The sequence below is a fragment of the Equus caballus genome, chromosome 9 (assembly GCF_041296265.1).
Source record: "Equus caballus isolate H_3958 breed thoroughbred chromosome 9, TB-T2T, whole genome shotgun sequence".
NCBI lineage: Eukaryota > Metazoa > Chordata > Mammalia > Perissodactyla > Equidae > Equus > Equus caballus.
In genome coordinates, this window is record NC_091692.1 from 34,871,422 (window position 1) to 34,897,774 (window position 26,353).

At 35.7% G+C, this 26,353-nt stretch overlaps 1 protein-coding gene across 1 annotated transcript; it reads right to left on the reverse strand.

Annotated features, from left to right (window-relative positions):
- Positions 1-608: 608 nt before the first annotated feature.
- Positions 609-23,929, reverse strand: PPDPFL (pancreatic progenitor cell differentiation and proliferation factor like). Its single transcript, XM_070222030.1, has 3 exons — positions 23,839-23,929; positions 23,637-23,736; positions 609-738 (listed from the first exon to the last, which is right to left on the reverse strand). The coding sequence occupies exons 1-3, from the start codon at positions 23,927-23,929 to the stop codon at positions 609-611; spliced, it is 321 nt and encodes a 106-aa protein (XP_070078131.1).
- Between the last annotated feature and the right edge of the window lie 2,424 nt (positions 23,930-26,353).

The window sequence follows — 26,353 nt, forward strand, 5'->3', positions numbered from 1 at the left end:
TTTTCTACTTTAAATGGTCCATTGTCTGGCCACATTGATGGATCTTAATAGAGATTCATACCAATAAGCTTAACTATGGGTGAAAGTAATATCCTCAAAAGAGATCCAGAAAGTTCACTCCCAAAACATAGTCTAAGAAGGCAAAGCCTATCGTTGCACAATAAGCAATGAAGGTTGTGAAAGTCCCTTATGAAAGCAATTGGGACTCCTTAGGACAAACTCCCCTGAGAGCTGATACAGCCAAAGAGAGTGTGTCCTGGAACTCCAGTGTACTCAACTGGTCACCAAGATGCATGCTGGTACATGCATCCTCTAGATGGCAGAGACCAGAAAGGTCACAAAGCCAACCTCTCAAGACTTAGAACAAGACAAAAGAAAAAAACTAATCTAATATGCACATTAAAAGTTTTAGCTAAGCCTTGGGTCTCTCAGATCCAAATTAATACCTAGAAGGGAAGTGCCATGAGGTTGAGGAAGCTGTGTGGTTTTACAGAGTACCTTGTCATTGCATGGACATCTTCTTGAGGTTGGTGGGGACCTGTGTCATCTACCCCATTCCATGAGCCAACTTATCCTTTCACAGGAGACTTCTTGAGGTGGCGAGTGATCTAATGGCTCTTGACTGCTTGACATGCATCCACCAAATTTGTGGCCTTTTTGGCTTCCAAGATGTCCTTAGCAACAGTTTTCACCTCATATGCATAGTCCCAGACAACAGGATTATAGAGATGCCAGTGTCTTATGACAAACAACAAAAAAGACAGAGAAAGGAAAAATAGTGACTATCTCTGGGAGGAAAAGGATTAATTAACTAATGAGTACCAACCAAATTTCCTAGAGCCACTGAGTCCAAGAAGCTAGCTTCACCAATATTTTCACCTACTAATCTAAATTTAGAAAATGAAAAAACCCTCAACACTCTAACTTCCATTGGACTTTGCAGGCAGAAATCTGAGAGACTGACGTAGCAAGAACTCTTACCTCCTACTGGTTCTTGTCAGGGGTCCAGAATCTCTTAACTGCAATAGGCCAGCAGTGTGCAGTGTCCAGCCAGTGAAATTTTATCTCATCCAAGTCAGCAAACTGTAGATGAGGAAGACAAATCCTCTACACCCTCTAGGTCCTTTTGGCTGGTCTACAAATTAAATCAACATGAGACAGAATAAAAGGAGAATTTCAAAGAAAGTTTTATAACACATGTAGATGGGAGAATCACAGGAAAACTGGGTAACTCACCAGAATGGCTGAAGCTGTTACTTTAAATATCATCTTCAGTTAAAGACAAAGGAAGGTGTTGGGGATATCAGTTTGGGACTTCAAAGGAGAGGAAGGAAATTCACATGAAAATGGAAAAGAAATTGTTCGGTAAACATAGCTGATAAGAATGGGCTTAGCAAGGACTCTCACAGTCTACCAATACCCAGAGATATCTATGGTGATGACCTGTCCTGGGGCCAGACCTTTTATCTTAAATTATTTTAGGCAGTTAGGGAGGAAGGTTGAAGTTTCTTTCAGAGTCTTCTGTTCTTAAAAATAATCAAGTCAAAGAGATACATTTTGAGGTGGCCAATTTTGAGCCCCCACACAGATGTGATTAAGTTAAATAGAGATGGGGAAATTATCCTGGATCATTCAAATCATTCTAATGTAATCACAGGGGTCCTAAAAATTCTAAGAGGAATGCAGAAGAGGGAGACCAGAATGATACATTGTGAGGGCTCAATGCTTTGTTGCTGAGTTTGAAGATAAGGGAAAGCATCAGGAAGGAAAGTGGGCAGATCCCAGCAGCTGGAAAAGACAAGGAAAATAATGCTTCTCTGCAGCCTTCAGAGGGAATACAGTCCCACCAAGCCCTTGATTTTAACTCTGTATTGGACTTCTGATGTCTGCAACTATAAGTGAATAAATTTGTGTTATTTTAAGCCATCAGTTTGTGGTAATTTGTTAAGGCAGCCCTAGGAAACTACTACTGGAACTTCCTCTCTTTTCATTACCCGTCTCCACACAGAGGTAACCAGTAGCTAATCCCTAGGTTAACTCCAATACCCACTCACAGACAGCTTCTACATAGAAGAACCTGGGAGTTCTGCTTCACCAACCTAGTTGTGGCCTTGAACTAAACTTGGCCCTTACTTACAAGTATATTAATTTAACAAGCATTCATGGAGCACCACCAAGCTCTCTGCTAGATGCTGGCATAAGGAAATGAAAGATCTTCAGGAAGCTCACATTCTATATCAATAATACCATTTTAGAAAAGAATGTTTAACCACTCTATCATTCTCTGACTCTATCCATTTAACCTTAAACTCTTTCAACAATGGCTTCCCTAGTTGTAGCAACAGTTAAGAAAATCATTACTTAAAATGTTTGCTTTGGAACCATCAATACTGCAAAAATCAGAGGAGTGAAGGGAAGTAACTAATAACTTTTCAATCTCCAAAACAACTCTTTGTAATGAGATAGTCTTGTTATCATTGTAATATAATAGATGGAATTCAGAGGTGTTAGGTAACCTGCTAAAGATCACACAGCTAGTAATTTACAAAGCCAGATCTGGTTCTGTCTGCCTCCAAAAAAGAATGCCCTTGTGCCGGCCCAGTTGCATAGTGGTTAAGTCCGCGCACTACATTTCAGCAGCCTGGGATTCGCAGGTTCAGATCCTGGGTGGAGACCTAGCACCTCTCCTCAAGCCATGCTGTGGAAGTATCCCACATAAAATAGAAGAAGACTGGCACATATGTTAGCTCAGCAACAATCTTCCTCAAGCAAAAAGAGGAAGGTTGGCAACACATGTTAGCTCAGGGCCAATCTTCCTCATAAAAGAAAAAATAAGCCTCCCTCCCCAAACAGTAATGACTACACTTCATGAAAAAAATAAAATGCCCTCCACTTCACCATATAACTCCAATTTCATGACAATGTTAGTAAAAAGTCATCACCACATGACATTTTACATAGAGAAATGTATTGTTATTCTTACTATTTCTCTTCCAGTCTGATCTGTATATCTCACTGGGTTGCTAAGAAGATCAAAGGATACACAGGAAAAGCCTCTGCCAGGAATAAAGCACTATAGCTTTCCTTCAAACATTCAGATTATTTTATGGCATTTTAAAAGATGTTTCCATTTTTTAAATCAGGAAATATTTTTTTTAAATCAGAAACCTCCATAGTTAAAAATCACCTTAGCTAATTAATCCACTTGGTTAGAACATATGCCTATTATGTATGTTCTGTATATATTAAAATAGCTAACTATAAAATAGCCAATATGCATCATGTATTTATTATATGCCAGCCACTATGTTATGTACATTATTTTATTACATCATTACGATAAATCTAAATGATAGTTTTTGGTTTGGTTTTTGATTATCCCTATCCTGAAGATTAGAAAAGTGAGATTTAAAGTTTAGTAAATTGCTCCAAGTCACACAGATAGTGTTAGAGGTGAGATTTCAACCCATGCAGTCTGAGTTTATAGCTCCAAAGTCAATTGTAACTTAGGCTTAGATCTATATGTTTTATCTTCATGTAAAACACTTAATGTTTAATTAAAGCCTTAATCTCCATCACATAAAAGATGCTGTATAAATAATTATCATTGGGCCCAAGGGACCTAGCAAGATACTTGAAGCAAATAATTTAAACTAATTAATTTTGTGGTGAATAAAATTCAAAGCATACTTTCTAGTGTGATATTGCATATGCTCATTGCAACTGCTAAAATTAATTATTCCTTCTCTAGTTGTATGTAAAGTTAAACAAGCTAGGACTGAAATTGCCAGTCTTAATATGGCAACATAAACTCATGCTTTTCTATTATTTCTTCTAGAATTCATCTAAGATATCCAAGAGAGTGAAAAAGCAGAATTGAATAAACCTTCCCAAATGAAATTAAAAGAATTTTTAAAACATGGACCATAAAATGAGGAAAGAAAGGTGAAAAACAAAATGTAGTGAAGATGAAATAGACGTGCATGGAGACACTCAGAGAAGATACCTATCATTGTGGATTTCAGAAAAAGCCAATAGATCACCCCTACACATAGGAAATGGTATAGCTTGAGTTTCAAAACCATAAAAAATTTACTATAATAATACTAACAGGTATGAGGCTGCTATGGAACACTGCCTTGATTTCCATTTAATATAGAGTCTCAAGAAGAAGGTAGACAAATGAAAAATCATACAGAAAAGTCATATTTTGAAAGAGAAACATATCTGTAAAACATGGGTGGAGGAGAGATACTTTGCATTACAAACAACAATGCTGTGACAATTTAAAGTTGCTTTGGAAGAATATGACTTTAAGAACTCACATACCTATACTAAATGCAATGAATGAAGGAGAATCAATGTTTGTCCAGAGCACACAACACTGACTCGGTTCATATAAAAAGCTCTTAAAAAATAAACTTGTTTAGAAACAACTTACTTCATTCAACATTGATTAAGAATATCAAAAGGAACAAGCACAGAATATCTGAAATATTCCATAAGAAATAAAGGAGTATTGGTAAATAAATTGTAGGCCAAGAGTACGCAGTGACAGCAAAAATGTTACAAAGAACAGATGAAAATTTTGACCAAATATATTGATGTGAATAAAAAAAGAAGGAAAAGAAAGTATAGCCTCCATAAAACAGGATCAAAAAGCACAAATAAAAGAGCTGAGGGTGCTTTAGAAATTTAACAAAAGAAATAAAACAAAATCAACACAAGTGAAAGAAAAAATTTAAATCATTATGGTAATCAAGACATTATTTAAAAGAGAATGAAGTTTAAAATAGAGCAAAAATCACAAAAACAATAAGAAACATGGAGAAGAAAGTGCGAAGCAAGCAAACAAAATGAAAACGAATAAGTTAAATAGAATCAGAGAAGTGACGTCAGTGAAAATGACAGATTAAGGACTTCCAAAAATATTCTCTTTCATAAAAGTAAAGAGAATACTGGCAAAAATAATCAGAATCAACTTTTTCATAACTTTGCAAATTAATCAAAGTTTTACAACAGCCCAGAAGGTTTATTTAAAAAAAAAAAGACAATGTTGGCAAGAACGATAAACTTTGAAGCAGTTCAACAACTTCTACTCCCATATTCCTCTTCCCAGTTCTGTAGCAACCTTAAGAGTCAGTCTGCCATCATGGTGAAAACCAAAAGCTTTGCAGTGACCAGAGAGGACAGAACAGAGCTCCTTCAAAGCCCAATTTTCAAAGAATTGTAATTATTTGAATTGTCTGATGATTCTCTGGAAGACCACACTTGCAAGGCTGTTTTTATCCGATCTGATTCAGAGTTTCCCCTGTAGGAACAGCTGTTTCCGTGGAGGTGTTTGACAAAATGAATCAGAAACAATTGTTTAATATTGCATCGACCAGAGGCAGTGAATAATAGTTGGAGAAATAACAGAGTAACCAAAAAGCTTAAAAGGAAAAACTGGGGACAGAGAGGTCCATAGGCTTTTTGAAAAGATTTGACATATTCTTAGGGATCTAGAAGGCCATACATACACATAAGGATGTGCACATGCCCAGGAAAGACCTGAGAAGACACCTTCTTAGAAGCAGCACAGGTATAAATCTTCACCAGGCAATGGCTTCTTAGATATGACACCAAAATCACAAGCAACAAAAAATATTTTTAAAAGATAAATTAGCCTTTATTAAAATAAAAAACTTTTGTGCTTCAAAGCACATTGTCAAAAAGTAAAAAGAGAATGGGAGAATATATTTGCAAATCATATGTCTGATAAGGGTCTTTGTTGTTAATGCTCTTGAGTTTATTCCAACCCCTGGTGACCCTTGGTACAACAGAGCAGAAAACAGCCTGGTCTCTTTGCACCATTCTCTCACTTTCCAGGGCTATATCAGACAACACCCCATTGCTATTCATAGAGTTTTCATGGCCGATTTTTTCAGAAGTTGGTGGCCAGTTCCTTCCTCCTTATCTGTCTTAGTCTAGAAGCTCCTCTGAAACCTCTCCACCATAGGTGACCCTGCTAATATTTGAAGTACCAGTGACATAGCTTTCAACATCTCAGCAACATACAGCTGCCACAGTGCAACAACCAACACATGGGTTGTTCCATGACCAGGAAATAAACCTGGGCCATGGCGATGAGAGTGCTGAATCTTAATCACTAGACCACCAGGGCTGTTGGATAAGGATCTAGTAGTCAAAATATATAAAGGACACTTACAACACAACAATAAGAAATACAATCCAATTTAAAAAAATACAAAGAATTTGAATGGACATTTCTCCAAAAAAGATATAAAAATGGCCAATAAGCATATGAAAAGATGTTCAACATCATTAGTCTTTAGGGAGATGCAAATCAAAACTACAATGAGATACCATTTCACATCCACTAGCATGGCTATAATCAAGTGTTGGAAAGGATGTGGAAAAATTGGAACCATCATAAACTTCTAATAGGAGTATAAAATGGTACAGGACTTTGGAAAACAGTTTCTCAGTTTCTCAAAAGGTTAAACATAGAGTTACCATATGACCCAGCAATTTTATTCTTGGATATGTAACCAAGAGAAATGAAAACATATGTCCACATAACTTGTACATGCATGATCATAGTAGTGTTATTCATAATAGGCAAAAAGTGGAAACAACCTAATGTGCATCAACTAATGAATGAATAAACAAATTGTGATGTATCCACAAATAGAATAATATTCAGCCATAAAAAGGAAGAAAGTACTGATATATCTAAGAAGATGGATGAACCTTTAAAACATTATTATAAGTAAAAGAAGTTGGACACAAAAGTTCATATATTGTATAATTCCATTTACATGAAATATCCAAAATAAGCAAATCCATAGAGACAGAAAGCAGATTTGTAATTGCCAGGGTCCAGAAGGAAGGAGTAAGGAGAGGTGAGTGCTAACATGTATGGGGTTCCTTTTGGGGTGATAAAATTAGAATTAAGTAGTTGTCGTGGTTGCACAACTTTGTGAATATAGTAATATCCACTGAATTGTGCAGTCCAAAAGAGTAGATTTTATGGTATATGAGTTATACTGTGATTTTTTAAAAGCATTATGAGAAAATATGAGGGGGCTGGCTCCATGGCTGAGTGGTTAAAGTTTCATGTGCTCCGCTTTGGTGGCCCAGGTTTGCAGGTTTGTATCCCAGGTGTGGACCTACTTCACGCATCAGCCATGCTATGGAGACATCCCACATACAAAATAGACGAAGATTGGCACAGATGGTAGCTCAGGGAGAATCTTCCTCACTAAAAGAAAAAAAGTATTATGAGAAAATATGAAAATAAAAGGAAAAATGGAGCTCGAATATAGAATGAGTGTGTCCAAGGAAAGAATTAGGACAATGAAACAGGAAAACATTATTTATGTATACCATTAAAGAAAAATTTCCATTTATAAAAATTACTTGAAATTTTTCTTAAAGATTTTCCTTTTTTCCTTTTTTCCCCCAAACCCCCCCGGTACATAGTTGTATATTCTTCATTGTGGGTCCTTCTAGTTGTGGCATGTGGGACGCTGCCCCAGCGTGGTTTGATGAGCAGTGCTATGTCAGTGCCCAGGATTCGAACCAACGAAACACTGGGCCGCCTGCAGCGGAGCATGCAAACTTAACCACTCAGCCACGGGACCAGCCCCAAAAATTACTTGAAATTTTATATTTAAAAGAAACACTGTATATGTGGAGGGAAAATGACACAAAATAAGCAACACTAAAATAGCCTCATGAATTTACTTAAAAAAATAATAATTTGAAGATTTATATAAAATATCACACTTCCTATAAAAAAAGAAAAAGGCAGGGCTCAGCTATGCATATATTCTTCAAGGCTAGACTACCTTAGAGCAACGCCCGCACAGCCTCAGGGAGAGAAAGAATGGTCCAAGAATTACATGCCTGGCCAAACAATAGTGCAAACACAAAGCCAAAACTAGAAACACAAATACAAAGGCATAGGAGTGCCCAGGTAGCATTGTTCCTGTACTTATTCTTCAGGAAACTACTAGAGAATGAACCCCAGCCAACCAATTAGTGAATTAAATTATTATGGCAAAATTCCAGCATTGAGTATTGAGTACATGAATTGTTTGACTAAAGTCTGCAATAAATTTGGTAATTATAGTTCCAGAAAAAAACATAAAAATTATAAACCTTGACAATATAAAATGGTATAAAATTTCTAAAATTGAAAGGGGAAAAAAAGGTAGGAGTTTTTGTACATCTCTAGTTTTCTCAATTTTTTTTTTTTAAGATTGGCATCTGAGCTAACAACTGTTGCCAACCTTTTTTTTTTTTTTTTCCTGCTTTATCTCCCCAAATTCCCCCTGGTACATAGTTGATTATCTTAGTTGCAGGTCCTTCTAGTTGTGGCATGTGGGATGCCGCATCAACGTGGCCTGACGAGCGATGCCATGTCCGGGCCCAGGATCCGAACCAGCAAAACCCTAGGCCACCCAGCAGAGCGCGAAAACTTAACCACTCAGCCACAGTGCCGGCCCCCTCTCAATTTTTTAAAAATGGCTGGTTGACAGAGATATAATTAAAAGCTGTTAAGCTATTTGGTAGAAATATAGGTATATTTGAAGTTATAAAGATAAATCAAAGGAAAAATATAATCAGTTAAATATGCTGGTAGAGAAAAAAGAAGAAAACACTGTACAAAGGTCTATGATCCATTTTCTGAAGTTCTTAAATCCTAAAAGTTCTGAAGATAGTAACTTACTTATCTAACCATTCAGTTTAAAACTTGATCTGAATGTGAGGCTATTTGTAATTTCCCTTTCTGTGCACTATGCGAATGAGCACACATTTTACTAATGTAATATTAACGGTATAATTCAACATGTTGGTATGTAATACATGGTATAAGCACTATGTTATTTTTCTAAAATTCTAAAAATTTTAATTCTGAACATGTGGCCCCAAGGGTTTTGGCTAAGGAAGGTTTATAGTAATTCCATCATTGTACAGAGCAGAAAACAGATATTGTCTAAAGAGGTACAAAGATATTTTTAAAATACCTTTTAGATAACCATTAGAGCAAGTAGTAATACACAGCAAAACTTTAAAGAAGGAAATTCAGAAAGCAGACATATACAAAATATATTTTAAAAGCTATAAAAACAGGAGTCACAGCAGAACATATAAGCAAAGAAATAATATCAAATATATCTATTATATATAAATAAATGTAAATGAACTAAATTCACATGCTAAAAGAAAAAATCAAAAATTGGAATCTAAAGTAAAATCGAACTTTGAGTTATAGATGAGCAATATTCATTAAAAAAGAAATTCAACGTGTTTGTACAAAAATGTTCCAGACAAATGAAAACAAACAAAGAAAAACACAAATATCGTGACCTTAAAAAGGTAAGTGATTGAATTCAGGATTTTAAATAAGAAAATAAACATCTGTTACAACGAAGGGCACTTTACAATGATAAGCTTTGTAATCCACAATGCAGACCTAACATTTATGATGATCTATGCAGAATAGCTTAGCATCAACATTATGAATGCAACAACTACAGAAGATATAAGGAAAAACAGAAAATACTAGTTGTAGGAGACAAATTCACCCGTCTCAATTTGTGGCAAATAAGCTTGATAAAAAATATATAAGGTTATAGAAAATAAAAAATAATTAATAATTGAATAACAAATTGATATATGTATACCTGTTGTAAGTGAATGAAAACGTGACCCCCAGTGGCCCATGCCATTGTACAATGGCATCTCCTTGGATATGGATGGCACATATAACTTGCTCCTAACAATAAAATATGACAAACGTGATAGGTATCACCTCTATAATTATGTTATCTTATACAGTAAAGGCGAAAGTATTTTGCCAGTGTGTATAAGGTCTCTAATAATTGATTTCAAGTTAATCAAAAGACAAAATACCTTGGATGGGCCTGGCCTAATCAGTCAAATTTCTTAAAGAAGGTGTAGAGGTCAGGGAAAGGAGAAGTCAGAGAGATGCTCTCCCTCTGGTAATGAAAAAGCTAACAGGCATGCTATGAACTTCTCATGAGAGATGCAATGTTTTAGCCACCTTGAATCAACAGAATGAGCCTCCACCCAAAGTTTGTTTCAGATGTTGAGACTGATAACACTACATACATACCAAGAGAGTACGAAAAGTTTTGTTACTGACATATTGAGGCTTTGTGGTGAGAGCAGGATGGGCCTCCCATGCTGGTCCAAAAATGGCTTAAGAAAGCAAGGAAAGGACACAGGCTTGAGAATTTTTTTGTTTTGGTTAGGTGATGGGGCCTCTTGGGAGAAGGGCCTAGCATGGTTTGAATCTCCCACTGGTGGCAAAAGAGGGAACATCCAAGTTTTCTTTTCAGCATTCGCAGATGTGCGGCAGAAAGAGATGAGGGAGGAGTACAGAAAAGCTGTCAGCATACCTCAAAAAAAATGGAGTCAAATTCTGTATTAGAATTCACCTCTGATGTTTGATGACTAAAACATGCCATTATCCATGTGATTAAAATTAAACTTGGTTAAGTAGGTCATTATGGTGCTCTCTGAGGCCTGTAAACTGATGCTAAGAAGGAAGATGAAGGTTTTGTTGAATGCCTTGTTTAAGAGCCCAATATTGTGTTTTCTTAGAAATAACATGAACACCCTGATCACTATCAACAATATATGTAACTCCGAAGCGGGTAAGGAGTATCCTATTGAGGCCTTGTATGTGGTTTTACTGGGTGTAAAGACATATGTGACCTTGATTTGTATTTTGGGTTTCTAGAAGGCAAGAGATTCCAAGAATTCTTTAATTCAAATGAAGCAACTCTTAGGCAATTGCCCAAGAGTCTGTAAAGATGTGCAGATGGGGCCATTTGTTGGCCTGGGCATTCAGCACTAAGATGACTGCCTGAAGTTTGGTCAATTGTGCTGATCCTTGGTACCTATCCTTTATCAGGGACACCTGGTTAAGGGATGAACAGCAGGAGCTTTCCAGTGAGCCCATCATGTGTAATAAAGTGTGCAAACACCCAGTGCTATTCACTCCATTGATCCTAAGGAGCTCCCCAGCAGCCCAAGTGTTCTTGAAGAGGGGTGACAACCTCCTAGACTGTGGCCATTGGCAAGGGAGTGAGGATAGGGGAGGTCACCCCCTCCTGTGGGTGGAATATGTCAGACATCCCAGGTTTGGCTCCATCCTGTGTTAAGGAAACTCAGTAGCTGAGCTTGTGGGATGCTTCTTCCATGACCAAGGTATATGGGCAGCTAGGCACAGAGGATCACAGGCTCAGGGTCTGTGAGAGCCTATGTTTCTAGGAGAACCCAGTATGCAGCCAGCAATTACACTCTAAGGTATATAGCAAGCAGCTAAGGGATGCAATTTCTTGCATCAGATGCCTTTTGGGCAACTTGTGGTCATCATAGGATGTCCAAAGAATCCAGAAGGCATAAAAGGACATTGCTAAAACTTCTACTATGAATGAGTTTTGGGTTTCTTTGAGAGGCAGGAACTGTGGGAGTACCTGTTGTATTATAGTTTGGACAGGTTCTAGAACCTTTGGTTGGAGGGGGCTCCATTTAATCTGGGCTGATTTGCAAATAACAGCATAAATAGGCTTAAATAATATTTGTAAATAAAAAATATGTTCCCTCTGGAACCCAAATGCCTAAAAGAAGTTGTGGATGCTGAGAGGGTCAGTGGTTGTTAACTGAGAGTGTTAGGGATGGAACACCACTTGATTTACCAAATAATTTTCAAGAATTCAACCAAGATGGGGGCTCTTGCTCTATGTGTGCAGCAATGGCTCAGCCACTTTTTGTGAGCTCCTTTTTATTTGTATGTCCGGGAGGTGGTTGCATGCAAGACCTTGCCTGCAAATATTGTTTGTAAGGGCAAAGCTGCTGGGGTATCCCATGGGTATTTAGTAAATGTGTATTTAGAGGTAAAGGCAAACTACAGCTGAGAGATTACAGTAAGAGATAGTAAACAGAACATGTTAGCCAAATTTATAATACAAAATATTTGCCAATTGCTGATTGAATGGAGTCAGTAATTTCAACAATATTGTATACAATGGCCTTAATGGATGGGACCACAAAATTAATGTTGCAGTAATCCACTGTAAGGCAGCATTTATTCTTTCCAGGTTTAAGAACAGGTCAAATTGGACCAACAACAAGCCATAGGAATAATCACCCTTTTTCTAACTAGGTATGAGGTTCGTTCCTTGAAGGCCCTGTTCAATTGGGCAATATTAACTCTTTTATTGGAAGTAAGGTCCATAGAGTTCCATTTTCTCATATGAATTTGTAAGAGCCAAATACTCAATTTAATTTTAATGTATTGCTCATTGGATGACAGCATCCATACCCATGATGGGGTACTTTAGCGAAATAGGTGTCATGACCACAGGGAATACTTCTGATGACTAAAGTGAGGCACATCTGTTTGTCCTCTAGTTTATACTCAAGAAGTCCCCTAAAATTATAGGGATTATCTTGTTTAAATTTAGTGGGATCATAAAGTGTAATCAATTGGAGCTCCAATATTGATTAAGGTCATGAAAGTTTGCCAATTGATACATTCCAGCACATATTAAAGTTAATTCAGAACCTGTGTTGGAGAGGTACAGGAGACAATAAGACGCCTTTTATCTTTTTCTTTTTATTCTTTTAGTAGATTCTTTTAATAAATTTTGAGTCAAAAGTGGGTCAAACTGGGTCAAAGTGTGGACCTCTGTTTCAATTTTTGTTTCCTTTGCTCTACCTGAGTTTCTTTCTTTCTTTTATTCTCCTTCTTTCCTTTTTCTTTTTTTTTTTTTTGTTTTTTTGGTTGCTGTTTTTACTGGATCTACTTTAGAGGGATTCGTCTCTGTTCTATTTATGAGTTTCATTGTCCAGAGAGCCTCAAACGTGTATCATCAGGGTTAAAGCTGTCTCCATGGCAATGATTACTTTATAGGGTTGAAGGACCCTGACCTTGAGTCAGGTTTGAATTAATCCCTTTGTTGTGCCATAGGATGCTATGGGTGTTTTCCTCTATAATCCTATTATATGCTTACCAGTCATAGGCAGCAGCAGTAGCAGAGGTATTTAGGATCCTGGTAAGTCATCTGCTCTTAGGAGTGTGGACTTCAGCATGCCTCTGATGACTGGTCTTTCACAAACAACCACCCAATGGATGGGTCTGTCTCTCACATAGGGTATACTCTTTCCCCTGATAACTGTGTAGATGGGGGTCAACACCTGGTTAAGACACACAACCAATTGGTCATAGGGTCAGAGTTTTACCCCCGAGCCTCGTGTCAGTCATAGCTTCATTCTAAGACACTGTATTAGGGCTCTCCAGAGAAACAGAATCAATAAGAGAGAGATAGATAAACAGATAGACATATAGATAGATAGATTTCCTTATAATAAAGATTTGGTCCTTGTGATTATAGAGGCTGAGAGCTCCCAAGAGCTGCAGAGTTCCAAGCTAGAGACCCAGGAGAGTTGATGGTATAACTTCCAGCCTGAGTCTGAGTCTGAAGGCAGGAAAATGCCAATGTCTCATGTCAAAGACAGGCAGAAACAGAGACTTCTTTCTTACTCAGTCCATTTATTCTATTTAGGCCCTCAATGGATTGGATAAAGCACATCCACATTGGGGAGGGCTATCTGCTTTACTCAAATTATCATTTAAAATGTTAATCTCATCTAGAAAAACCACCAAGAAACACATCCAGAAAAACATTTGACCAAATAATGTTTAGCCATAAAATACCCACAACCCAGTCAAATTGCACATAAAATTAACCTTCACAGACACACAGATAGGTCTAGGGCAAGATATGTGACTCAGGGCTACTTTAAGGAGGGTGCTAGTACCATATTCTTGTCCTTAAATACCAAATAATTACTGAAATGTCTGACACAGGTGGACTAAATCCATGACAGAGGTTTAGTAGGGCTCAGCAAATGCAGCACAGTACAGCTCAAAGCACAAGCTCACCATCAGACAGCAGAGCCAATTAGCTCACCAAATCAAAAGCTGGAAGACCTCCATATTGGTGGTCACTGACAGCATCCTGCTAATAGCACCAATTACTGGAACCACCTGGATGAGTAGGATGCACCCCCACACACACTCAACATTTAGTTTGTATGTCAATAATGATGATACAGTCTTATCATCAGTCACAAGATGATACACACCAAGAGGGTATAAAAAGACTTATTACCTACATAACTGAGCCTTTCTCAACAAGGTGAGGTTTCTATGCTGGGTGGAAAATGGCTTGAGAGAACCGGGAAAGGAGGCTGAGTCAGAGTTTTTACTGCAGTTAGGGGTGGGGCTGAGATGAGGGTTCTCAGGTATGGGCAGGGACTTGGATGGTTTGAATCTCCTTCCAGCAACAGAAGGGGGCAGTACCTAGCCCTCCAATCAGCTTGCCCAGGTGTGGGGCACACAGGGAGGAGGGAGGGGCAAGGCTTAAAGGCTATCAGAAGTCGAGCATCAGAAAATGGAGTCACTCATTGTCACTGGAGGCCTCTAGGATTTGAGGACCTGGGTCCTGCAGCCATAAGAACCAAATTCTGCCAACAATCTGAATCAGCTTGGAAGAGGACTGCAGAGTCCAGAATGAAAACAGCCCACTCAAACCTTTGGTTATGGCCTGTAAGACCTTGAGCTGAGGACCCAGCTAAGTTGCCCAGATTCCTGACCCATGAAAACTATGAGGTAACTGTTACATCAACTGCCAAACTTGTGGCAAGTTTTATGCAGCAATAGAAAAATTAATGCAATATGTTACAGGAGTCTCTGAAAACAAGGGTTAAACCTCTTTTTCCCTAAGCATCCATAGAAATTGTTCATAAAGAGTAATATTGATCCACAGCATTCTCTGCTAATAATGGAATGCAACTGGAAATTGATAAGAAAACTAGAAAACAAAACAATAACAACAAATATCCTTTTAACTAAAAATTTAAAAATCTCTTAAACAACTTTTGAGTCAGAAAGAAAATCAAATCAAAATTATAGACAATATAAAAAGTAACCAAAACTAGAACACTTTAGATCAGAACTTTTGATCTGGAGCTAAAGTAGAAGAAAGAGAAAAATTCATAACCTTAAATATTCACGTTATTAAAGATTTTCAAATGGAATGAAAATAAATTAAGCTCCAACTGAGGAATTAAAAAAAATAATAGAATAACAAATAAATCTAAGGAAAGTAAAATAATACATAACTTAAGTGCCAAAATTTATGAATTCAAAATCATTAAAAAAAGGGTAGAACTAAAAAAAATTAATGTGAGCTAGTTATTTGTGATAAACAACAAAATATATAAATATTTACCACCAAGTGAAGACAAAAAGATAAAGTACTTAAAAATAAGACATATGATGATGGGAAGACCAGAAAAATACAGCAAATTAAAAGAATTCCAAAAGATTATTCTGACCAATTGTATGCATGTAAATTTGATAACCTGTATAAAATGGATAATGATGAGGATATGAGAGAGAAAGAGCTATAGAAACTATTCCAAGAGCCACCCTCTTGCACCCTCACATTGTTTCTAAAACGCTGTAATCTCAGGTGGTTTTACTGGATAATTGTACCAAACAGCTAAAGAACAGATAAGGCTAATGCTTTTAACCTTTTCTAGAACTTAGAAAAAGAAGGAAATATTACAAATTCTTTTCAAGACACAAAGCCAACATTAAAGCAAGATTCCAAACGATACCACAAGGAAAGAAAATTACAGATCAATTTTACGGTAAAATAAACTGAGTCATAGCTCAATTCTATAGATATTTAAAATACGCTTCAAACATCTTCATCCGTTCTTCTTTTTTTAAAAGCTCTTAAATATAGAAAAAAATGCTTTCTTAAAAGGCAATATCATGATGAACCCCTCCAAAAAAACATTTAATAGAAAAGCATTTGAAACATTCCAAGTATAGCCAGGAATAAGACAGGGTTTCTTGATCACCAGTCTAAGGGTCACTGCATTGCAAGTCAGGGGTGTGCTTTCAAGGAATACAGTGTGAATGATGTTCGCTCTCCAAGTTGTGCAGTTCAGCTGTACTGGACAGCTTTTATTTGACATTGCTCTGGATATATTGGCCAAAACAACTAGGAAAGAGGAAGAAGTGAGATATAAAAACGAGAAAGTAGAATGTAAAATAATAATTTATTTACAGATGATATGATTATTTTGTAATTACAAAAAAAATGTACTGAAAAATGATTATAAATGACATGAGAATTCATAACATATCTAAGTAGAAAATTAATATAGAGAAATCATTAGTCTGTGATATATAAACACAAGCAGTTACAAGAGAAGATGGAAGGAAACATAATATAAACTCTAGGAATACAACCAGCACCCCCAAACTCAGATCAATGTGAGTAAAATTTTGAAATGCCACTGAGAGACACGAATTAAGTCTTGAGCAATGGAAGAGCACACTTAATCCTGAGAGAAAATAATTCAGTAAGAATAAAAATTCTCCCTAAGTTAATCTTGAAAGTTAAGGCTGTCACAATAAAATAACAACAACATTTTGGAAAAAAAAAAAAAGAGGAAAAAGGCAAGATTTTCAAACCTCATATGGAGGACTAAAAAAGCAAGAATAGAAAATAAATTTCTGAAGAAAAAAAGTAATGAGGGAAAGACTTCTGCTTCTGGGAAGATGGAGTAAATGAATTCCTCCCATTAAGTAAAACTAAAAATTCTGGACATTATATATAAAACAAATGTGATACATCTTTAAAGGAGAAATGGCTCATGTCCTCAGATCTAAGGGACAACTTGGTTCCGTGGGTTTTATTTTTCCTTCATACTGGAGAAGCTGGCAACTGGGAGACACCAATGGGCACAAATAAAAGAAACAGAACCCAGGGAAAGTCTGCTCAGATCAAAGGACCAGGGAAGGGCATGCTAGCCAAACAGAAAACTTTTGATAGCAATCACTCTACTGAAGCCAAACACCGTTGAAAAATCTGTGGCTCTACTCCCACCCTTGCCTTAGAGAAAGCATTATTGCCATTTGAAGAAACACAAGGTCCTTCACCTACACACTTAAGTAAATATTAGAATAATTAGCTGGAGAGAGATTTAATACACTGAATTTAATATTTTCTAAAATTTTGAAAGGAAGAAGAGTATAGAATAGTGTTAAAAGGTGGTTTTCAAAAGGAAAATATTTCTTGGTTGAATTGAAATAAATTGGCCAGTTACAGATTGGTTAAACCTTTTAAATATGTGTAATAAAAATTAGTTCACCTCCACAGATTCCCCAATTCCCATTGCAGTCCTACACTGCTGCTTTAAAAGAAGCCTACATTGCTTTCAATTTGGGATCCTACTCCTGTGGAGTCCAGAATTTGGGACCGATTGAGTTCTTACATTCACTATGAAACAGACTCAAATGTGCTCCTACCTCAGGTACTGCAGTGAATGGCAGCCAAACATGATAAAGCTAGAAGGATGTTTTCCGCACAACAGAGAGAACAATACGGTCTCCTTCCAAAATATTAAGCAGTATCAGCACTAATAGAAAATAGATATGTGAAATTGATCCAGGATGACAAAGAACAAAGCAACATAATCAGTTTACTTTGTGGGCTTTGTCTATCTCCTCTTTTTGAGGTGAAATTTAGCTTGAAATTTGAAGATGGATAGCTCCCTAAATGTGCTTTTTAAGACTTCACAAATATTTTGAAAATAAAATGTGTGTCACTTTTCCTTGCAAAGCAATTTGAAAATCCTAACCTTTGTAGTGAATTGACGTACACATCATAGTTCCAGTAACTGTTCATTCATTAATTTTAAAACCTCTGCTAGGCATATGAAAAAGATAAAATATTTGTGAACCTCACATTCCAGTGGGCTATTAATCAATTACTATAGTTCAAAGGATTTAATATATTTGGCTTTACCACCTGGAGGCAAATAAATTGCAATGTATGTAATTAAAAATGATGAAGCAAAGCTTTTATATCTCACCATTTAGATAAAACTGTAACAAAAACACAAAACCCCTTTTTTCTGCATAAATGAAATACATATTTGGTTATAATGAATTTCATTAAAATGTATTTAGAGCTTGACTAAAAGTTGTTTGAAATACTGCATTAGAAATATGTCATACATTTTTCTCCTCAACCATTCGGGAACCAAATAATTATACTCTAACAGGCTAAAATTTTTCGGATACCACAACTGAAATACATTCTTTCTATACTATTGAGGAAGGAGAATAACTGTCTAACACTCTCCTCTTCTAGTTCTTTGATATGAAATAGTTCTAAGATAAGTTTTTGAAATCACACTAGAAAAGAACCTTTAAAATAACTTATTCATCCATTTGGTATGAGAAGTAGGAAGAAAATGATAGGGTAAACCTTACCTTGTTGGTTTATAAAATTATTTCAGGGACTGGAGACACCTGGGAGGCTGTGCCCTACAGTACTCAGGCATTTTATAAGAACTGTGAGAGATGTCAGTGACTTTACATGCATGCTGCTATGCAGTGTGATTTTGGACAATTCATAAATCAACCTGAGGGACTTTAAGAAGAAAGTGAATAACCCCAAGCCCTACCACTTCTCATCCTTGGTTTAGTTGGAAACAAACCAAACACTGTAGACAATTTGACCTTCACATGGAAAATATCAGATACTTACAAAGCTGCTGTCTCTTGACAACAGTGCAACAGGAGACTGGATATACTATCCAGAGCTTGATAAATTGCACTGACTAATTTTTCTACCTGGAGTGCTTTTCACAAAATTGACTGCTTCCCCTCTTTTAAGACTCAGTCCCCCTGCCATCTTTTCAGTGAGTCCTTTCCTAACTACACCAATTAATGCTGCTCTCCCTCAACCTCTGCCCTATATCAATCGCTCTTCAAGAAAATACCTTGTTTTATTTCCTTTACAGCACTTATTGTTGGAAAAATCCTTTCTTCATTGATTTAGTGTTTACTCTTCTTTCTTGAAATATGATCCTTCTTGAGGAAGGGGCACCTCTAGCTAAAGAACCACTGTCATTCTTTTGACAAATAATTGTTGGTATGTCAGAGGCTGGATATAAAACATCGAGCAAAACAGACACGACTCTTACCCTCATGTAGTTTAAGTGCAGTGGAGAACATATAAGTTATAGTGCAGTGTAGAAAATAACTGACAAACAAATGTAAAATTATAAGTGCCAGGAAAGGAGAAATGTGGGCTATCAGGGCCTATAATGAAAAATCAAATTTAGTGAAGTAGGTCAGAGAAGTTTTCTCTAAAGAAATGACTTTTGAGCTACGATTTAAATATGAGTAGACATTAATCAAGCGAAGAGAGTTTAAACTGAGAGAACAGCCTGTGGAAAGACCCTGCGGCAAGACAGAAGATGATGTATATGAGGGACTGAAGGAAGGCTGATGTAGCTGGAAGACAGGAAGCTCAGGGAGAAAGGTACAAGAATAGATGCTGGAGATCTGCATAGGCTAGAATACTTAGGGATTTGTGACTCTATCTTGAGTATTATAAAATTATTGAATATTGTGGATGTGTGAGTGTATTTGTGTGTTCACAGGAGAGTGCTATCAGGTGGTGTTTTGTAAAGATCATTGTGATCAATCTGTACATGACATTCAATTTGAAAGATCTAAAAAGAGTGTAGGTAGACCACTTAAGAGGTCATGGCTGTATCACTCAGGAGAATGAAGGAAGTTTGGATTCAGATAGTGCTGGTGGGAAAGGAAATAAGTAGGTAGATCCCAAAAAATAAAAATGAAATCGAAAAGGCTTGGTGTTGTATTGGATATGAAGGGTACCAGGGATAACTTGCTACTTGTTTGAGCTAATGAATGGTGTTGTCATTCTCTGAGAGAGGAGAAACTACAAGGAGATATTATGAGTTATTAGATCACGAGCTAGGCTTTGACATGTTAAGTTGGAAGACGTCATTGGGAAGTGGGATATATTATGACTCTTTACATTTCTTGAATTTCTGTGAGTTAAAAGTTTAGCTCTACCATTTGACCTGAACAATTATACTCCATTATCATTCTTTAATAGCTAAATAGAATTCGGCAATTTTGTTTCCTACAACCCAAACTCCTACATAATGTGTGAAGCACGAAGCAAGCCTAAATTCCAGCCAGAAGACTTTTACTCTAGTGAGAGTTGATGAATTGGCTGTTGGTGGTTTTATTTACAAAGAATATGGAGTCAGTAACTTGGAACTTTGTATGAAAACCTTATCTCAAGAAATACTTAGTGGAATCTCAACATATAATTTCATAGAACCTGAGCAGAAATTGTCAAAACCTTGCTATATTTAATACAGACATCCAAGCCAAGTCAAATAACATTTCATAATATTAGATTAGAATGATCATAGCACATCTCAAGTCATTGGGAATTATGACACCCTTCTAACATATTTAGCCTTCACTATTTATTGTCTACCCAGTAGGCAACAGAGCCAGGCAGGAGATATTTTAGCTAAAATAACAGTGATGTTGAGACCAATGTGTGAGGTACTTTTTAAAACCAGCCTCAAAGTGTCTGAACTATAGGAAAACTACCTTAGAGATAATTAGCTAGAATTTACCTAGAGGATATTTTGTTCTCCCTTTTTAATTCTATCATCTTAATTCTGTAGAAACTCTTGGATAGCACATAGGGATCCTTTCAATATTTTAGTCATTTTATAAAATTTCACTTTAACATTACTTTTCAGAAAGATTCCCTATATTTTTTTCAGGATCCCTATCTCTATCTCTGTCTATCTATCTATCTATCTATCTATCTATCTATCTATCTATCTATCTATCCTTATGTGTGTATGTGTATTACCACTCTAAAATACTCAATAACTATATATGTTCATGATAAGATGTTTAATTTAAAATCTTATGTAAAATTCAGCTACTTCAAACAATAATAACTTTCAACAACAGTAAGACTAGTCTAAACTAATATAAAAGCAACCATTTTTGACATATTCAAAATCCTACATACATATTCAAAATACCACCACACATGCACATGCAAAAAATGTAATTTAACAAATAATATCTTTCAGAGTAAACAAAGTAAATACTAATTTGATAACTTATTTTGGAAAATTCATCAAATAACCTAAATAGGCAATCTGTTCACACATACATCAAGTGGTTAAGAAGAAAGGAATTTGTTGACAACCTTAAAGTAAAAACAAAACATCCCACAATTTGCAATTTTATTTCACCATATTTTTCTCTCAGCTTAGAAAAAGTCAGTCTTCAATCACTGTAATTATAGGCTAAAGCCAAGTGAGATGTATAGTCCAAAAATTTAATTGGCCTCTACAAATATATAAAAAGTATAAGTGCAAGCAACTACCAGAAAAGCAATAGTATGTAAACAATTATATGTTATTGGGTTAAAATTGTATTTGAGTCTCTTCATTGTCAGCAAAGTGATAGAGGGACACAAAATTGAAGGAATGCATGCCCCATTTGGAAAGAGTAGTAAACAATTGGACAGTAACGTCCATCACAGAGAATAGTCCGTCTTGATACTTTCTCATGGTTTCGTGGTTGGATAAGAAGACAGTTTTACTAATAAACAATCATGTTTACTCTACAGGATGTTTAATGCAGCATTAGCCACATAAGAGTGTAGTGATATCTACCTCTGAGTGAGTTCAGCATCCCTAATTTCTAAATCTTACATCTTATATTGAAAAATATTTGAAAGTAATATACAGAAACTCTTAAACTGAAGTTCGTTAAGTATTATCTACCCAATATTGAGGAAAGTAGGAAATATTCTACCCAATATAGGGAATATTCATATTCATAAAATTTATGCCAGTGCTCCTTTTTATAACACACTTATTATTTTCTAATTATACACAAAACTTGTCATATTAGAAAATTTTTAAAGATACAGAAAATATATAAAGAAGAAAATAAAAATCACACATAATCCCATCTCCAGAAATAGCCAATGTTACTATTTTGGCATATTTCCTTCCAATCTATTCTTATGCATATATACCTTTTTATTACAGCTAAAATTACACCACATATAGATTATCCTGTTTTTTTCACTCAGCATTGCATCATCATAATTTTCCATATTATTAAATATTATTTAAAACTATGAATTTTAAAGTCTACACAATAACCAATTTGTTAGATTACAGTAATGTACTCAACAAGTAATGTATTTATGGTTATATTTGCTATTTCCAATGTTCATGATTAAAAACACAAATTTTGCAACTCTTATCTACATTTCTGAGTCCAATGTCCTTTAAACCACTATGTCAGTGCTTCAGTTTGAAGGCATAACAAATCATTCAACAGACATGAGAATCTAACAAATTTTTTGAAAATTAAAAATTTTTGAAAATTTTTTGAAAAATAATATGGATAATAAAAAAGTTACTTATATAAATTACTACATTTGAAGACTCCTAATACTTTAAAAGGGCACATGTTTCTAAAGGCATACTTTTGCAATATTCTCTATGAAGCTAATGCCACTTGCAGCAATAGTCTTAGTATTGAGGAAAATGGCTGAACTTTTATGAGTGTTGTGATCTTGTCTCATAAATAAGTTCTCAGGCAGGATTTTGTCTTCTTACAATGGAGAAGAGTCATCTGGAATAACTTGAGTGCTGAAGGGTGTGGTTCACATACGTAGCACATCAGCAAGTAAAGGCATCTTGATTTTCAGAATCAACTAATAGTGCTGCATAAAATAGCTTCTACAACAATGTTCATTGAGTTGCAATACAAAGATGATTAGCTGAGAAACGCTTATCTGTAAATTAGGTTGTCTTTATAGTCAAAATAAAGTGGAAAAATAAATGAAACACTTGCCTAGATAATTCAGATCAAGATACTTGATAAAGAGAGTAAAGAATACATCTTTTCAATAATTAGCCTTTCTTTAATTTTAAAAAGTATCAACATTTAATTGAATCTATTTCAAATTTATTGTATGTGGAAAATTAATCAAACCCTTATTTTTTAACATATGAAATTATGAACCCCATTATTATTTACTATTTTTATTCCATTTAGTAGCTGATCACTAATAAAGTGTCTAAAAAATAAAATAAGTACTTTAAAAAAACATTAGAATAACAACTGTGCTATTCAGTTTGTTAGAGCACAAAATGTGTGGAAATGATTGTTTACAAACCCACCAATTCAATTTTCTATCTTGTGATTGGCACCCACACAGAGACCCATCAAAACTATCAGTGGAACTAAACTAGGTTGTCTAGGACAGCAACTAGATAATTGTTGTTTGTTTCCTGACAGTATCGGAAAAACAAATTTAGAATCCTGTTTCTCATTCCCAAACTATTCTCCCTAAACAGTGATAAAAATTGGCATATGACTTTTCAATCACTCTCTAGTGATAGAATTAGAGTGCTCCTGATCTGACTGACAGCTAACTAGAATGAGGGAGCAACTGTTTTCTCCATCTCCATCACTCAATTGTGCTTCATATCAAAGCCTTTACCATTTTCAAGAAACAACTATATTTTATCCTTATTGGCTAACATACTAATTACTACATGTATTATTTCATTCATTCATTAAGTAAGAAATATGCTTATCAGAAAAGGTTAAAACTTACCCACTAGCAGACAAATCTTTTCTTCTTGCATTTGAAAGCACAGGTTCAGAATAGAAAAAGAACTTGAACCACCAGTTGGATTCTGCCACCTTGGGTAACACTATCAAATGAAATTCATATTACTCCCTTACCAAACACATTTGAAAGATTAAAAACAAGGGGATATAACAAAGGTGATCCTGATAAGAAACAAACTAAATACCTTGCTGGCGTTTGTCATCATCTATGAAGTTAACAGAATCAGAACCAGTTAGAGAACTAATTGAAGAAATACTGGCTGCTGTAGGAAACATCATAAATAAATAAGTAACAAGTGAATGAACACACATATTATTTATATATAAACTCTCAAGTAGCATGATTTGAAATCATTTACTCCTGGCTCATGAATTCATGAATTTAAAAACTGAATAAATTATCAATCAATTAAAAAGTCTTCCAGAATAGGTGATATTACATTTTCAACTAATATGGTATATTCCTTTCCATGGTGTATAAAACTCTCTCTCTCCTTAGATATACATGTACAATTTAAAATATATTATAAATATTTTCAAATTCAAAATCTTAGTAAGTATAAAATCAAGAATGAATATTATTGTACGGGATTAGAAATGTTACATGTGTATATCCTACAAAAGTTATCAAATTTAGAAATAAAGGAATTATTTTAAAAAAATAAACTTTTTTTGTCTTATCATACATGTATTTTAAACCTCTAAGTCTTTTAAAAGACCAGAATATAAAAATAACTTCTGTGGATGTAATAACACTAAGTAAATGAGCATAGTTTATCCTTTTGGTAAAAAGAATAAATAGACATTTCCAACTCTTACGCTACAAACAACCCTTGAAATAGTTTTCTACATGTTACTCACATACTTTCAATAAATTATAATTTGACTCAGAAATGATCATTTCATTTTATAAAATTTCTGAGTTTTCTTTAAGAAGCTACAATTTTGTATTCAGCTATGAATATTCACAGGTGGATAGACAATTAAAAATAAAACTGCTTGGATAGATGCTGACCTGTTATCCACAGCAGAAAATGGAAATTAGAAAATCCTTGAAGCAGATTCACGCTATTCCTTCCTTTCTAAGGAATGAATAATATTTTATTTAAGTAAAATTATCAGTTTTTAAAGTATCCTACTAAATGCAATGAACATGAAATTAAACATAATTTGAAATATAAGTTTATTTCCACTCTTTTATAGTGTTAGTGGCTTCATTGATACAATATAACAGTTAAAACAAAGAGGTGAGCCTTGACAGTACTGATTCAGAAAGTCTCTGATGAGCCCTAGTCTGGTTTTCTTCCCTCTCACACATAGCGGTCAGTCTTCTCCCTTAGGTTCTGACCAGGACATGGCACACAGGTTACTAATATTCCAAAACATCCCCCCAAATCGCAGACCCCAGAGACGCCCTCTAGTGATGCTACAACTTACTTTGATAATACTGATTTTGAGCCAGAAGGCAACCAATGGAAGGTACCTATGCCCTTGCTTTCCCAACGAGCAAGCGCCACAGAGACTGAACAGCAGTCAGAGAAACAGAGACCAGGAAAGAGAGGTTGATATTAATAACATGGAATTTCCTTTTCCTTTTTCCATATGAATATTTTTTGCAAAGAAACATAATTTAATAGCATGTAATAAATATCTGATAAAAGTAACTGAAAAATTTACACAAAATTGTAAACAAATATATTGCAATAAACAAAAAATGCAATCGTGTGTATTTATTTGGAAAAGCAAGAAAATAAATATGTAGCTAACTACAAACACTGACCGCAACTTACTTCAACTGAAACAAACCTAACAGTAAGAGAAAAAGTGTTAACACAGTGTGATACAGTCACTTACCTAGTTGTTTTCTCCAATTTGTTCTTGTGAAATAAATGTGGTTCTAAAGTTTCCTCAGAAAAGTTTGAAAGAACCAATTCGAGTGGTTCAGGACAGACTGTATTACCCTAGCAGGCCAGGAGGCACTCTGCATTGACTGGGAGCAAGGTCTGAGACCCCTGGGCACACCGTATCCAGTACTCAGAAGGCTGAAACCTGAGCTACAGGTGAACAGAGAGGTGGGGACCTAGCCAGCCAGAGGTGGTGTGCAGAAGCTTTCTGCTTGTCTGCCCTTGAGTGAGTCAGCATGCCAAGTGGAACTGCAGGCAACAGGGACGGACTTGGCCCAGATGTTGTTTTGCATCCGTTCCCTTATAAGGTCACAGCTTAAGACTGCTGGTTTCTATGGAGAGGGAGGTGTCCCCTCAGCATCAGATACAGTCACACACTCTGAAGAAAGCACCACGCCAAGCTCTGTGGGGGACACCACAGCCAGGCTGCAGACCAGCTTGGGGGATTGGAAATACCCACAGACACAATGATGCAAGGCAGAGTCACAGGATCTTAGAGAACGAAGAACTCCATGAAATATTGAGGTCTTCATGGGAAGGGACATATACTGTAGAACTTGATGGGCAGTAAGTTAGAAATTCCAGTGACAATGATACAAGACACATGGAAATCATGGGTAATAAGGGGCAATTATGTGACTTTATGACATTGTATCAACATTATTTATTGATACAAAAGCTAAGTTTGTATTCTAATTTTAGTAATGTTCCTTACATGAACTGTTTTGCCATTTCATAGATTCAGTTTACTTATGGATCAAATTGTGGTTCCCCTTTATATTGAAGGGGAATACTC